Source organism: Pelodiscus sinensis, chromosome 3 (genome assembly GCF_049634645.1).
Source record: "Pelodiscus sinensis isolate JC-2024 chromosome 3, ASM4963464v1, whole genome shotgun sequence".
NCBI classification, from domain to species: Eukaryota; Metazoa; Chordata; order Testudines; family Trionychidae; genus Pelodiscus; species Pelodiscus sinensis.
The window spans coordinates 93,360,599-93,374,738 of NC_134713.1; the positions used below are offsets into that span (position 1 = coordinate 93,360,599).

The following is a 14,140-nucleotide window of genomic DNA, read 5'->3' on the forward strand; positions in this document are numbered from 1 at the left end:
TTGAACCAGCCCCGCGGGACAGGACGGGTGACTGCAGGGCAGGCTCCCCGCCACAGAGCACATCTCCGCCCTCCTCCGGGCAGGGCCCCTGCCACTTAGCTCAAAATGCTGGGGGGGGGGGGCGGCCTGTGCACGAGCCTCAGTCCCGGGCATCAGCCTCCCCCAGCAGCAGCCTTGGCACGGGCGATGCTCAGACTCTGCCCACGTGCCTGGTGCTGAGGGGCTTGAGGCTAAGCGCATGGAGCTCCCCCCCGGCTTGATCCTGCTGGTTGGTTCCTTCCGCTCGATCTCCCAGCCCCCTCCCCATTCCTATTGAGGCACAACGCGGTGCTCGGCCCCTCCCACGGACACACGCACGCCGCCAAACCAGGGCTCCGATCCCGGCGTGCAAGGCGCGGGGGCGGCATTCTCGGCGTGAACAGCACGGCCCGCTGGGAGTTGTAGTCCCCGGGCGCCTCATTCCAGCCTCTCTGCCGCGGGTGTCGCCCCTTCGCTCCCCACGGGGCGCGGTGGCCCAGTTTGGCCCCTGTCCCGTCCCGTAGCTGGGCACGAATTTCGCCCCCGTCCTCCGGTCATGCGGAGGCTGCTGTCGAGCCTCCGGCTCCATCCCGCCCGGCTGTGGGGAGCGGCCGCCGACCCCGCCCCGCGACAAAGGGCGCCGCCACCCGGCTGGGGGGAGCGGCGGGCAGCGGCGGCGGCCGCCGGGGTGCTGGGCCCGGGCCGCTCCATGGCGCAGGGCGGGGAGGCGGCGCAGGGGCCGGGGGCAGCCGGCGGGGACCTTCCCCCCGGAGCTGGCGAGTCCCTGGAGCATGGTGAGCAGGCGGCCGGGGGGTGGGTCCCGTGCGCAGCCAGGCTCTGCCCCGCCCCAGTCCCGGCCCGTGTTTCGCGGCCAGCTCTGCTGAGCCCAGGCCCAGGCTGGCGTTAAGCGGCCGCCTGCCTGCCCAGCCGCGCTCCCGGCTCCCCCTTCCCGGGCCAGGCCCGCCTGGGGAACCAGCCCCACTTAACCCGGCCTGTGTGTTTGCGCCGCACGAGAGCCCCTTTCCCACGTCGCTCGGAGGGAAGGGCGGCGTCAATGCGCAGCCAAGTCCTTTTGTCCGTGCTGTCCTCGTGATAGAGTCACCGCCCCCGTGGTCGGTGCCGTAGTGACAATCTCTGCTCTTGGGAGCTCACATTGTAAATAGACAGTAGCCAAAGACAGTTTTAGCCTTTTCTTTGCGGTTGGTGAACTGACAAGAGATTTAAGGGAGGTGGTGTCATTCGGAAGAGCTAGGGCAGAGTAATGAATGAGCCCACATGAGTTCTACTAGTAAACACAACACCATCTTACTTCCTGTAAAACAGGAGGGAGAAAGAGCGACATGTAGAGCAACATCATCTCCCCTTCCTGTCTATGAGGATAGAAAGAAATTAAAGAGCAGGCGTACAGTATGGAGCAAAGTTGATCTAATTTATTTAAGTCAATCCGTGTGAATACCATAACTGGAGTAGACCTACTTAGGTCAAGTTCACCGTGGGAGGTTGATGGGGAGAAAAAGTGTCCCTTCAACTTCCCTTATAGAAGCGTTCACAAGAAAGTGACCAGTAGTCTATTTAGAGGGTCTTCAGTATAGCAGCTAGATCAACCCTGTAGGATCAAAGTAGCATCAATCTCCCACTAAGTGTAGACAAGCCTTAAGGCTACATAGATAAGTATAGCCTTATTGTTATAGTGAATGCACGACTCATCTAACTGAATACAACAGGCAGAGTTGTGTCCACATGCCAGCTTTTAACGCTGTATGATCTTTTAGATGCATCAACATTTACTAACTCAGGCAACCAGGCTGTCAGATCAGTGTAAGAAAATCCCCACCTGTAGTATTTTAGCAAAGATGACATTTGCACATAATGGCAGCATGAATGTGGGACAATAAACATTGGTATATTTTTTCCAGCAGGCAACTGAGAGGATGGAAGATGATCTTTACCAGTTATACACAGCTATATCCTATCTATTAGGGATGTAAAATACTGTTTAATTGGCTAACAGATTAAACATTGTTTAACCTGTTAACCAATTAAAGAGGGGGTGAGCAGGGAGGGGCTGGAATGCCTTCTTTGTTCCTGCCACAGGCAAGGGCTGCTCCAGTCAGGCCAGAGCAACTCTTGCCTGCAAGAGGACAGGGCACTGCACAGGCAAGGGATGCTCTGGTGTCCCTATGGGAGCAGCCTAGTCTACGGCAGCCGGAGCCAGTCCCTTGCCAATTACAGGCAGGGGAGTTGCTCCAGCCCCAGTGGTTACACCTTCACATTTTTGTTATCTACACTACAAAAATAGTGTTGTAAACTCTTTGCAGGACAACAGTGCAGCCCCTTTGCCTAGCTTATGGCCAAGGGAAAATATTCATAGCTTTCACAGTTTGACTGTAATGTTAATAATGCATAAACAATAACCATAGACCAGAGGTGGGCAATAATTTTTTATTGGGGCCACTCCAAGATTTTGGAAAATGGTCAAGGGTCGCACTCTTACATGATATTAATGGAGGAGGTGTGGGGTCTGAGATGGAGGTTAAGTGCAGAAGGGAGCTTAGTGAAGAGACTGGGGTGCAGGAGGGAGAGTGGGGTCTGGGAGGGAGTTTGGATGAGGGAGGCAGTTATGATCTGGGGCACTGGACTGTACAGCTATTCATTAGATGATTTAAAGTAACTTTAATTCAGAGAAGTGGCTGAGTGGACAAATAAGGGGCAGCAGATTTTTGACCTCTGAGCGCTTTTGCATATATGGATGCCGGAGGAGGACAGAGGGCTTAGTTATGTGGAATAGGGGGGGAAGGAGTGGAGGGCAGAAGGTTGGGGAAGGGAGGGTTGGGTGCCAGAGGCAGGCTCTGGCTCGGAGACTTACTTGAGTGACTCCCAGCCAGCAGCCCAGCACATTTCTCAGGAAGGCAGTGAGCCTGCCCTACCCCCACCCAGGCTTCAGGGACATGTGCTTGTGTGAATAACTATGAGCCCAGGGGCAGAGGTGGCCCATGTGCTTCTTGTGATGCCTGTTATTCAAACAGGCAGCTCCCAGAAACCAGCTAATGGAATTGTGGTGGGGCGAGGGCAGCACATGAAGCCTCCCCCCCTCCTCTCCAAGCTCACAGTTTTAAAGAGAAATGGCTCCGTAGCTGCTTTCCTGAGTGGCGTGCAGGTGGGGAAGGCATGCGGGAGCCTGCCTGGGGCTCCCTGCAGTGTCCACAGGCCAGATCCAGTGGCTTGGTGGGCTGGAACCAGCCCGCGGACTGTATTTTGCCCAGGCCTGCCAGAGATAGATACAATTGTATCTAATTGTAAAAACTATACATAGAGTTTAAACATTAACATATATCTTCATCCTTTTCTGCAGAAAGGGGGCAAATTTAAACACTATGGGCTAGATCTACAAAAACATTTAAATCCTCAAAATCCTTGCTTAGCTGCCACCACACACTGGACACCTAAAGTCCTTAGGTCCTGAAATGTTTATTGATAAAATTTCAAAATGCAGCTAAAAATCTGCCAATGAGCATGCATATAAATGCCACAGACCTGATGTCCAGCACCCTGTTCATGCCTAAGCCCAAGCAGAATCCTCAAGCTAGTTGTTTCTCTGCCTGTCTTAGCTTAATGCTCAGTTGGGTAAGCTGCTTTTAGAACACCAACTAGATCAGGCCCTGCACAAAACCCCAGGGAAGGAAGTGTTACAGTTCCCATCCCCACTTTGTCCAAGTGTTTAGAGCACTCGTCCAGGATGTGAGAGACCCCTGTTCTATTCCCCCTTTAGCCTGAAGTTGAGTAGGAACTTGAACTTTGTTCTCTCCCCTTCTCTCAGAAGGGTGCTCAACCCTCTGGACTATCAGGGCTGGTGTTGCTTTGAAAAGGAGTGGAACAGAAATGCAGTAAGATATATTCAAATATATGCTGTCCCTGCCTCCTCATATTCCTTTTGTTAGCCATAGTGCATTTTAGGTGATTGGAGGAATAAGAAAGCTTAACTTGCCCATTTTAAATTCAGATGTGCTTCTTTGTTCCACTAAAAGATTCTCTCATTTTTATACTAGAAAGTTTGGATGAAACATGCTGAGTCACAAATAAATTATGAAAAAGGTGATTTGTGCTCATTAAGGTAGTTTCACTTGTGTCCCTAACTTCTGGTCTATTGTAATCAGACTTCAGTTAAGTAGTAGAATGAGAGAATTGTATTGTAATAGTTATCAGTTTCACCATATCCTTAACTAAGCATGATCCATCAGTTGACTACCATTTGACCTGATATTTCCTCAGTAGGGCTACGTCTACACTGGCCCCTTTTCCGAAAGGGGCATGCTAATTTTACAGGTCGTAATAGGGAAATCCACGGGGGATTTAAATATCCCCCGCAGCATTTAAATAAAAATGTCCGCCGCTTTTTTCCGGCTTTTAGAAAAGCCGGAAAAGAGCGTCTACACTGGCCCCGATCCTCTGGAAAAAAGCCCTTTTCTGGAGGATCTCTCATTCCTACTGCAAATGCCCACCCAGTTTGTAGAACTAATAAATATACATCAGGCTCCCAGAGAGTTCTTAAAGGAAATCCTTTAGTTTAAATATATTTCAAATTAAATACAGTTATTGGTCACAACTGTTTTAAGTATTATTTATATCCTGTTATTTTTGTTAACCCAAGTCCCTCTCAGACAGCTTCATCTGCTTGTTTGTTTCCTTTACTGGTTATGTCTTGCCCTTTAGATTGTAATCTTCTTGAGGCAGGGTTTATCATTTTCTATAGGTTTGTACACCTCCTGCAAGAGAGCCCCAACTTGATTAGCTTCTGAATCCTATCACAGGCTATGTTAAATATTAAATAAAATATTGTTCAAACAAGGCTCAGAGAAAAAGTTTTCTTTCTCTTCTTCATGTTCATTAGGCCAGCAGGCAAGCTCCCGAAGGTCTTTTTGTTTTTTAAAGAGAAATAAGGTGAGTGAGAGAATCTTTTATTGGACCAGTGTACGTTGGTGAGAGAGACAAGCTTTTGAACTTACACACAACTCTTCTTCAGGACTTTTTTCATTAGTCATTTAACATCCAGTTCAATAACTTGACAGTATAAGTACTCAGATCACAATTTACCTTGTGATTTTCCCCTCCTCCCCTATGCTGAAACCAATTAATACTTAATCAAGTGTCTTATCTTCCCTAGCATTAGGGATGAGATATCTAAGAAACAGTGTATAGTATCCTAATAACCCAGATCAGATTTGTTACATTATATTTGTTAAATCAGTGCTTGTTTTGCATGCCACAAGAACATAATCTGGATGTTCATTGCCAAATTTCCCTCTAGGGTTAGATTTGGAATATCTGCATTAGTTACCAGTGGAATTTTGAAAATGTGCTTGTCTGTGGTAATGAGGTGTCCTTTGCTAAACTGCAATTCTGACATACATTTATTTTCCAGTACACTAACATCATTGTAATATGGGGTTTTCCCAGGAGAATTCTGTAGGATGCTTGCTTTTGTGCACAGTTATTGAAAGATGGGAAAGGCGGTTTCAGTTTTACATGTTTTAGAAGATATACTTAGATATGCATAATGCTAGAATAAAATGAAAGTCTGAAGCAAACATAGGTACACATGACCTGTGGATAAATTTATGTTGCATAATTAGTAAGTCTGGAAAAAAAAATTATTACAAATCCCTGATTAGGCTGACCTTTTCATTATCCTGTTGGCTTGATGTCTGACCACCTGTACTTCACAAAAGATGTTTGGAAACTGAACTTATAATTCTTAAATGAAAAGCAATACTTTTAAGTGGAGACAAGTGAATTGTGATTTATGCTGGCTCCCTATGTACAGCTTTCAAAATTCTTAATTTCAAACACTTTAGTGATTGACAAGTAATAGGAAATTTTAAATTTTCCTGTTGCTCATTAATTATATTTGAATGGTCTGTTAGCTTATGTATTTCATGCATTTTCAAAGTCTGTTATGTGCTTCTGCACAAGTAATAAAATGACTCACATTTCAGAAAAAGACTCTTTCCACACAGAGTGTTTAGTAGGGAAAGGTGCAAGCTAAGACACTAGGGCTATGGCTTCACTGTAGCCTTCTTCTGGAAAAGCTTATGCAAATGAAGCGTGGTGTGGAATATCGCCCTGTTTCATTTTCATAATTAATTAGCAGCCGCTTTTGTGCAAGAGGCTTTTGCGCAAAAAGAAGCTGTGTAGATGGCTCCTTTTTGCACAAACCCCCCCTCTTGCGCAAGAGCTTTTCTTCTGCATTTTTTTGTGCAAAAGCCTCTTGTGCCAAAACAGAGCCTAATTAATGATGCAAATGAGGCATGGCAATATTCCATGCTTTGCCTCATTTGCATATTTTTTGCGCAAAATGGGGGCAGTGTAGACATAGCCTAGGGATTCTAATTCTAGGACTTCTACTGACTGTTCTTAATAGTTCTGTGCACTTCCCAAGTTTTATTAACCCAGGTGTCTGATCTCTAAAGTGAGGCAATTATTTACCCATTTTATAGACAAAAGATTGTAGAGAAGGCACCGTGAGCAATGTTGATACAACAGTCCTAAGTTTCATCGACCTATGCTGCCTTTCAGGTGTAGTGGGCCAAATTATGTTTGTTTATTATGTATGCCCAGTACCCATGCCAAGCAGTGTGGATCTTTATCCTTCTTTAGCAACTAGACTAGAGAGGTTGATTTGTCCGCTGCTCCCTCCCTGCTTATATACATTGTTCTTTAACCCAATCTCAGGCTTTTAGAATCAGTGATGCCAGGTTTAGTCATGCAGGTTACTCAAACGAGGCGTTTTTATGCTGTCTTTAATCAATATCCTAACCCCTACTCATAGAGCCAGGGATAGAATCCTCGTGCTCAACCTTCAGCTTCTAATTCACAGTTATGTAATCTAATGATTTTAAAATTGTTCTCTAATATGGCAGGACTAATTGCCACAGTGCCTCGTGCTGGAGTGCCTCCTTCTGGCCAGTGTCTCGCCTGCTGTTACCTGTTAATGGCTCCACCAACTTGTGTTAGGACCCACGTCCCTCCCGGACTATGGCATCCTCCCCTCTGGGTACTGCAGTGTCTCCACACTCGGGTCCTCTCCACAATCCCCTATGCCTACCTTGTCTCAGTGACCCACTACCAACTTTCATCTATCCCCTGCCACAGGGACAAACTTCAGTCTGAAATGGCCATTCATCATTGGCAAGGGGGCATGGACCTACGGCCTTTGCCTGTCTTGGCTATCTGGAGCCCTAGCGCCTTCAGGCCTTGCTTCAGGCCCCAGAGCCTGGGATCTTGCCTGGCCAGAGCTTCCCCAGCTTTGCTGTACGTCAGGAAGCCTCTAGCTGCTCTGGCAGCTAGGTCCCTTCTACTGCACAGCTGGAGCAAGAATGAGTCAGTCTCTGCCCCGCCAGGAGCCCTTATTTATACACCTCAAGGGCTGGGTTTTAACCCTTAAAGGGCCAGTGCGTACAGACACCGCATTACATTTTCTCTCCGCTGCTCCTCACAGAGGATAACTGCACGTTTCAAGTATTCCTATAGTTATAATGGTTGAAGTCCATGTTGCCTGCCTTAGGGCTATGGGTTCAGTTCTGATTTATGGCCTATATAGGAAAGTTTAGTGCACAGACCTTAGAACAAATTAATAGGTCACACTAAGGTGGAGTTGGATATTTGTTTTATTGTATTTTTAGTCACTTTGTTTAATGGCTGCTTTCACTTTAAGAACAAGATAGGGACACCTATGGCATTTTTTGAAGAAAATAGAGCATTGTGTGGGAAATGCTTGCTGTGTGTGCAGGGAGGGGAAATTGCTGGCTAGTTGTATTAAAAATTAGTCTGACCCCTCAAATCTTGAGAAAGGCTAAAATAATAACTTTTTTTTAAAAAGTAATACATATTGAAAGTTCTTTGTATTCGCCTTTTGGTATAAGTCTTTAGGATAACCCTGGAAATTTGATCCAGGTGTTTCTCAGCCATCTCTTTAACAATGAAGGCTAGAAAATTGCTTGTTTAAAAATTAAAGCCAGGATCCTCATACAATCACGTGACTGCAGAAGTTGGCACTTTAAGAACAACAATTTTAAAATTCTTGATCAAATAAGAGTTTGCTAACACCATGACAATGTAAGGTCCAAAAAAGTAAGAATTTTATTTTAAAAAATCTTATCTTTCTAGAAGAGAAACTTAACACTTGTTGAAGATGTAACATTAACCCTTATCAAGAGGATTAGATGTCTCATGACATCATTATCTATGTTCAGAGTCTTTTTGTCCCTTTAGGTCACAAGTAAGAATCCAACCAATTCAGCGGGTATTAGGGATATTAAGAAGCATGTAATTCATTAATCATGCAGTTGACAAACATTTTGTCAACTACTTGATTAAAAGATAAGGGATAGCACTCGGTCTAGGCTTGTACCCGGTCCGGTAGCTACCCCCTCTGTGGCTCTGCATTTAAAGTGTTTTAGGAGCAGGGCAGGCACATAGCCTGGCTCAGACCCAGCTCGCACTAGGTCCAGGACCTACTCCTGCGCAGCTCTGCTTTTAAAGTATATTAGGAACCAACCGGTGGGCAGGCAACTCAGCTCACTCCCGGCTCACATTGGTTCCGGAAGCTACCCCATGCTGGAACACACAAATATTCTGAAATACAAAACACAACTGCTTTCTGTGAGTGTGAAAAGAACAAACTTTAAGTTGTTACTACAGGTTGAACCTTTCTGGTCCAGGACTCACCATGGATGTTGCCAGACCTTTCCTTAGGACTGAACAAGATTAAATGGAGCCAGCGTACATGGCTATAAATGCACTTATACACACCTTTACTTCTTTGTAACGTAAGATCAGGATTGAGGTCCAAATGTGATTAAGCACATTTAGTTGAAGCAGGAAAAAAATGCATGAAATGGGAGAGAGTAATTTGACTGATAGAGTAGAGAGGAACATTTATACTACATGTATTGCCTCAAGTTTGAATTTTAAGACTAACTGTGTTATTTTAAATGTATTCCAGATTGGTTGGAAAATGTGCAGGGACAAAAAATTGTTCAAAAGAAAAGAACAAAAAGAAGAAAAGGGTTAAAAACTCCTCCAGACTCCATGGATTGTTTGATGGCAGAAATGCCATTTGCCAATGCAGATAGTAGAGATGAATTTGGCAGTAAGTATACTACAAATTTGTGTAAACGTATGTAGATCAAACATTTAGACCCTTCTCTGCTAGTTGGCCCATGCAGGCAGATCTCACCACTTAAACAAAACCATGTGGACTAATTTGCAGAGTTGGCCATATAGTTACATTCTTATTAAGCTCAATTCTGCAAATACTTAAACATTTAGAAAATTTCTGTCCCATTGTCTAAAAGAAGACTCTTCTACTTACAACTCCTAATTCTGTATATGTATTTTATATTTGAAAACATAGTAAAAATCAGGGCCTTTCAATGATATATAGTACCTTTAAATGGCTCAAGGGGTGTTGTATTTCATATTGTGTATATTTTTTCTTAATCTTAAACTGTTTTGTCTTCCTTCTCCCCCAGTCACTAGTACATTTGAAATATATTTAAAAAAGAAGACAAAGAAAACTACTGGAAGGAAGACTGAAGAAGACAGTCAAACAAAGAAGAAAAAGCAAGATCGTCCAAACTATTTCATTTCTATTCCAATTACAAACCCAAAGGTGACATTCTTTTTCTCTTTTTCTCTTTTTCTAAGGGAAATATTCCTTCAAAATGAATGAGTAAGGCAAGCAATATTTAGCCTATAAAGCAGCAGTTCTCAAACTATGAGATGGGCCTCCCATTGAAGGCACAGAAATGCGTCAAGGGAGGTGTGAGCTGTATTTTTTTAAGCACTCTGGCTGTTTGCCCCTAACATCTGTGACTAGGGCTTATATAGATGTGCCATGCATACCCCTGAGGCAGAGGTGAAGGAGACACCTGGACCCTGCCACCTGGACTTGAGCTCTCTCCCTATCTAGTCCTTCACCTCTCCTCCCATTCACTCATCATAGAGTAATCAATTCTCCTGACTGGGTGCCATTTGTGGCAATGGCATCTGGTCTGGGAGAGTTGGCAACCCTGATTCATTGGGAGGTAGACCTAGCTCAGGCTCTCCTCTCCTTGCTGCCCCACCCCAAATCCCTCAATTAGAGAGATCAGCCCTAGGTGGCAGCAGCAATACAGAAGTAAGGGTGGCAATGGGGTCCTAAGTCTGCTGTGAAAAGTGTGATTGTAAATCCACAAAATTGTAAGAGGACTGAGGGTAGGTGTATAGTACATGAAACCACCTTCACTCATTTTATGAAGTCGACTAGTTTCATTTAGACTGTTTTTCTTTAAAACATGGACTTTATCTAATTTGCTGTATAATTCATGGTGAACAAAACAATTCAATCCAAAACTTGTAAACTTGTTACGTCCTTATTGTCTAAAAAGACAATTTATAGGTATATCATGTGGTTTTACATATACCTACTATTATCTCTCTAATATTTCAGTTCTAGTAGCAATGCTTGATTATATTTCTCATTCTACAACTGATTGCATAAACCTCTGCGCCCATGCACAGTCTCACTAAAATCAGTAGAGCCAAGTGCAGGATCAGAATCAATATGTCAATATAATCGGCGGACCACAGCTATTATAACAATTATTTTACCCTGAAATTTGCTTTTAAAATAATTTACAATGTACTCTAGGTTAGATGGAATATTAAAGTCTGATGTGCTTTGAGTAGAATAGTATCTTGTCAAATGAGGTGTGAGTAAGTAAGCAAGAGAGAGAGCACTTTTTAATGCTGATTGGTTTCAGTTAAAAATAAAGTGGGGCACAGTATACCTCAGACAAACTCTGGCTACAATCCAGTGACCCCAATTCTGCACATGATCCTGAATATTCCCATTGATTTGGACTGCGCATGTGAGTAAAGTTACATGCATGGATTTATAAGTGCTTGAAGGACTGGAACCTAAGAAATACTGATTGATTCTATTTCTCCCCCAAAGGGGGTCCTTTAGTGCTTTTTGCCATCCACGAGACACTGTGTTGTGGTAACTGACCTTCTGGAGTAGGGACTGCACACATATATTTTAGGAACCTTTAAACACAGTCTCTGACTCAAAGAATCAGTTTAGTTACAAAAGGAGTTAAATAGGAGCTGACCACAGAACTTCAGGAGTTTTGGACCTTACCAGGCATGCTATTTTTCTCCTCTTTCCTTGCTGTCACTCCACTTCTGTTGTAATTTATTACTGATTTATATGCTGTCATAGAAGGTTCATGGCACATAAAGACAAGACTCTTATGTGGCAGAGCTTGTGTAAGGCTCTGAGCATGAATGTTGCTGAATGCTCACAACTCTCATTTTTATTGTGAGAGGGTTTTCAGCATCAATAAGGGTTTTAATATAAAGCGAGAGGCAAAGATTTACATGGTAAGGATTTTTCCCTTTTTAATTCAAAAGAAGACTGTTCTTATGAAAATTTGGTGTGTGTGCATGCGTTTGTATGTATGTATATATATACACATGCACGCAGCACACATCCATTTTATACAACTTTAATTTATAGATTTCAAAATGATTTTGAGGTCTTCTAAATTGGTTCTTTTAGGTGATTTGCACTAAGGCTGGCTTGGCTGTAGTGTTTGATAGATGATAGTTTCGTTCAGGAAATTACTCATTTTACCAAATACTCATTTTACCAAATACTTTTACATCAGCTATATTTGATTTGACTTGCACTGAAATTATTATTTTGCTTTGTAGCTATTTTTTCTAATAACCGTGATTATTATACTTTCATGTGAAATAAAGACTGTTGGAAAAATTTAGCATGCAAGCATTTCTTTGTGTAATTACTGATAGAATGACAAAATTAAGCTAACTCTTCTTTTTAAACAGGTAGATTGACAATATTTTAATAACAGCAGGTAACAATATTCTGTATAAAGAAACTCCTGAAAATGTATTTGAAGAATGGGTCAGTTCTAGTTTTCTCGTCAAATAAATCAGGAGTTGTAACTCAAATGGTCCAATACATTATTTACTTAATTCTCATCTATGCGATACATACAAAATCTTGGCAGAAGCCTCTAATTTGGGATGTTGACAGCAAAACACTGGGGAAGAGTGCAGCAACTTAAACCAGTGGTTCTGAGTCAGGGCACATGTACTCCAAGTGGTTTGGAAGAGGTCTTTTAGGGGGTACAAAAATGTAAATATATGCTTAGTTTTACAATGGCTATATAAAAAACACTAGCAAAGTCAGCACGAACTAAAAATTCATACAATGACTGTTTATACTGCTGTATATATTATACACTGAAGTGTAAGTAAGTTTATATTCCATTTGATTTATTTTATAATTATATGGTAAAATGAGAAAGTAAGTAATTTTTCAATAATAATATGCTGTATTTTTACATCTGATTTTATAAGCAAGTAGTTTTTAAGGGAGATGATACATGATGGTACAATAGTTTAGAAAGGTTGAGAGTCACCGTCGTAAACTATTTGGGGAATTATCAGGCTTCAGCTGAGGACAAGTTAATATTGAGCCATGATTCTGGGATGTCCAGCCATACTCTAATAACTCCATTAATTCCTACCCATTTTGAGTTTATTCCGGCAGAGTAACAAAACTCTATCAAGAAGATGTTGAAACTTGTGTCTGTTCAACAGTTCTTATGTCAATACCTGTATCTGATTTTAGTGAGTTTGTTTTCTTGCTTGCTTGTATTTTGGGTTAACGAAACTAAAATGACTAGTTTTGTTTTTGTGTTTCTGGTTTTTAGATTACAACAGGTATTCAGGCTGTCCAAGACACATTAGTACAAAAGGATCACAGGCTTTCCCAAGCAATGGTTCATCATGGTTCTTTACATGTCACCCTGTTAATAATGCATTTATCAAGTGAAGAAGAAGTTGGCATGTAAGTATGTTGCTGTTAAATTATGTACATTAAAGATCTGTTTCTTTTGTTTTATGGGGGTTAAGGGAGGAAGACCCATTTTTATGTCCATGTATAAAGGGTAACATTAATGCTAAATTTCCTGAGACTGATCATATATCTCTACTTGTTCACAATAACATAATCTGGCGCATTCGTAGCAGTTTAATTCTGAGTTCAAGCTAAAGTTTGCAGTGAACCCTGAGAGACATGAAAGTGTTTCAGTTCTCTCACTATGTTACAATTCTTTATTCAGGTAGAGGTATCCATACACGACCAGTTCTGCCACTCCTCTTCAGTCCTGGTTTTTCATTTCCCTTTGTGTTTTGAGACAGCAGAGGTAGTAGTTTTCTCTGCTGGCTCACAACTGCTTTTGGTTTTTCTTCTAGGTCGGGGTGGGCAATAATTTTTGATGGGGAGCCACTTAATGAATATTGGTATGTAATTGGTACGTGGTCACGGATTGGTTCTACCCCCAGAAGGGTGGGGCTTGAGGAGGAAGGGCGCACGGTGGAAAACTTGTCTCTTCCCTAGAGTTGTCTGTGGCCAGAGGCTTTGAATTAAAAACAGAGCAAAAGGCTCACGGCTCCGCTGCTGTTGTGTTGCCTGGCAGCTGCCAAGGGTTGCTGCAGCTATTTAAAGGGCTTACGGCTCTGGCCCCTGTTGGGGTAGCACCTCAATTGCGAGCCATGAGCCATTGAAATAGGACCTGCTGCCTGAGCCACTGCTTGGAAATTCGATGGCACAAGCAAGCAGGATATATATAGAAAGCAGCCAGATGCAGTCTATGAGTCAGATCAAAGTGTTAGGTGTTAGTCGGATCTGGCCCCCAGGCTGCATCTTGCCCTACCCTGGTGTATGGAGTACATACACTGCATGTGTGGGTATAAATAGCAACACAGACAGTGAGAGATGTTATAGGTGAGTAAAGACATGCCTGAACCCTCAAGGTATATACCTTACATACCTTTTTTACATATCTAAGCAGTGCCGCCTCCTACCACACTAGTACTTTTTAGCAGCATAATGTCCCACTACTGGAGTCTGTCCTACTGTTGGGAATTGCTGGAGTTTTTCCTTACCACAGGGAAACACTCCAGCAACAGAGGAATGTTTTGGCAGGGGAGAGGCAGTGGGGAAAGGATCACCCCTGCTGGAGCCTCTCTCTGCTACAGGGTATTT

At 43.2% G+C, this 14,140-nt stretch overlaps 1 protein-coding gene across 5 annotated transcripts in view; it reads left to right on the forward strand.

Annotated features, from left to right (window-relative positions):
• Positions 1 to 427: 427 nt before the first annotated feature.
• AKAP7 (A-kinase anchoring protein 7) overlaps positions 428 to 14,140 on the forward strand; it is a 129,154-nt gene continuing 115,441 nt past the window's right edge. For 2 of the 5 annotated variants that reach the window (XM_075924179.1, XM_075924178.1), the window contains exons 1-4: positions 428 to 812; positions 9,020 to 9,166; positions 9,549 to 9,688; positions 12,804 to 12,940. In XM_075924179.1, coding sequence (XP_075780294.1) covers positions 575 to 812; positions 9,020 to 9,166; positions 9,549 to 9,688; positions 12,804 to 12,940 — 662 coding nt within the window. In that variant the 5' untranslated portion in view covers positions 428 to 574. Of the gene's footprint in view, positions 813 to 3,835; positions 3,903 to 9,019; positions 9,167 to 9,548; positions 9,689 to 12,803; positions 12,941 to 14,140 lie in introns of all 5 variants that reach the window. The other 3 variants (XM_075924180.1, XM_075924176.1, XM_075924177.1) reach the window with 3 other exon arrangements.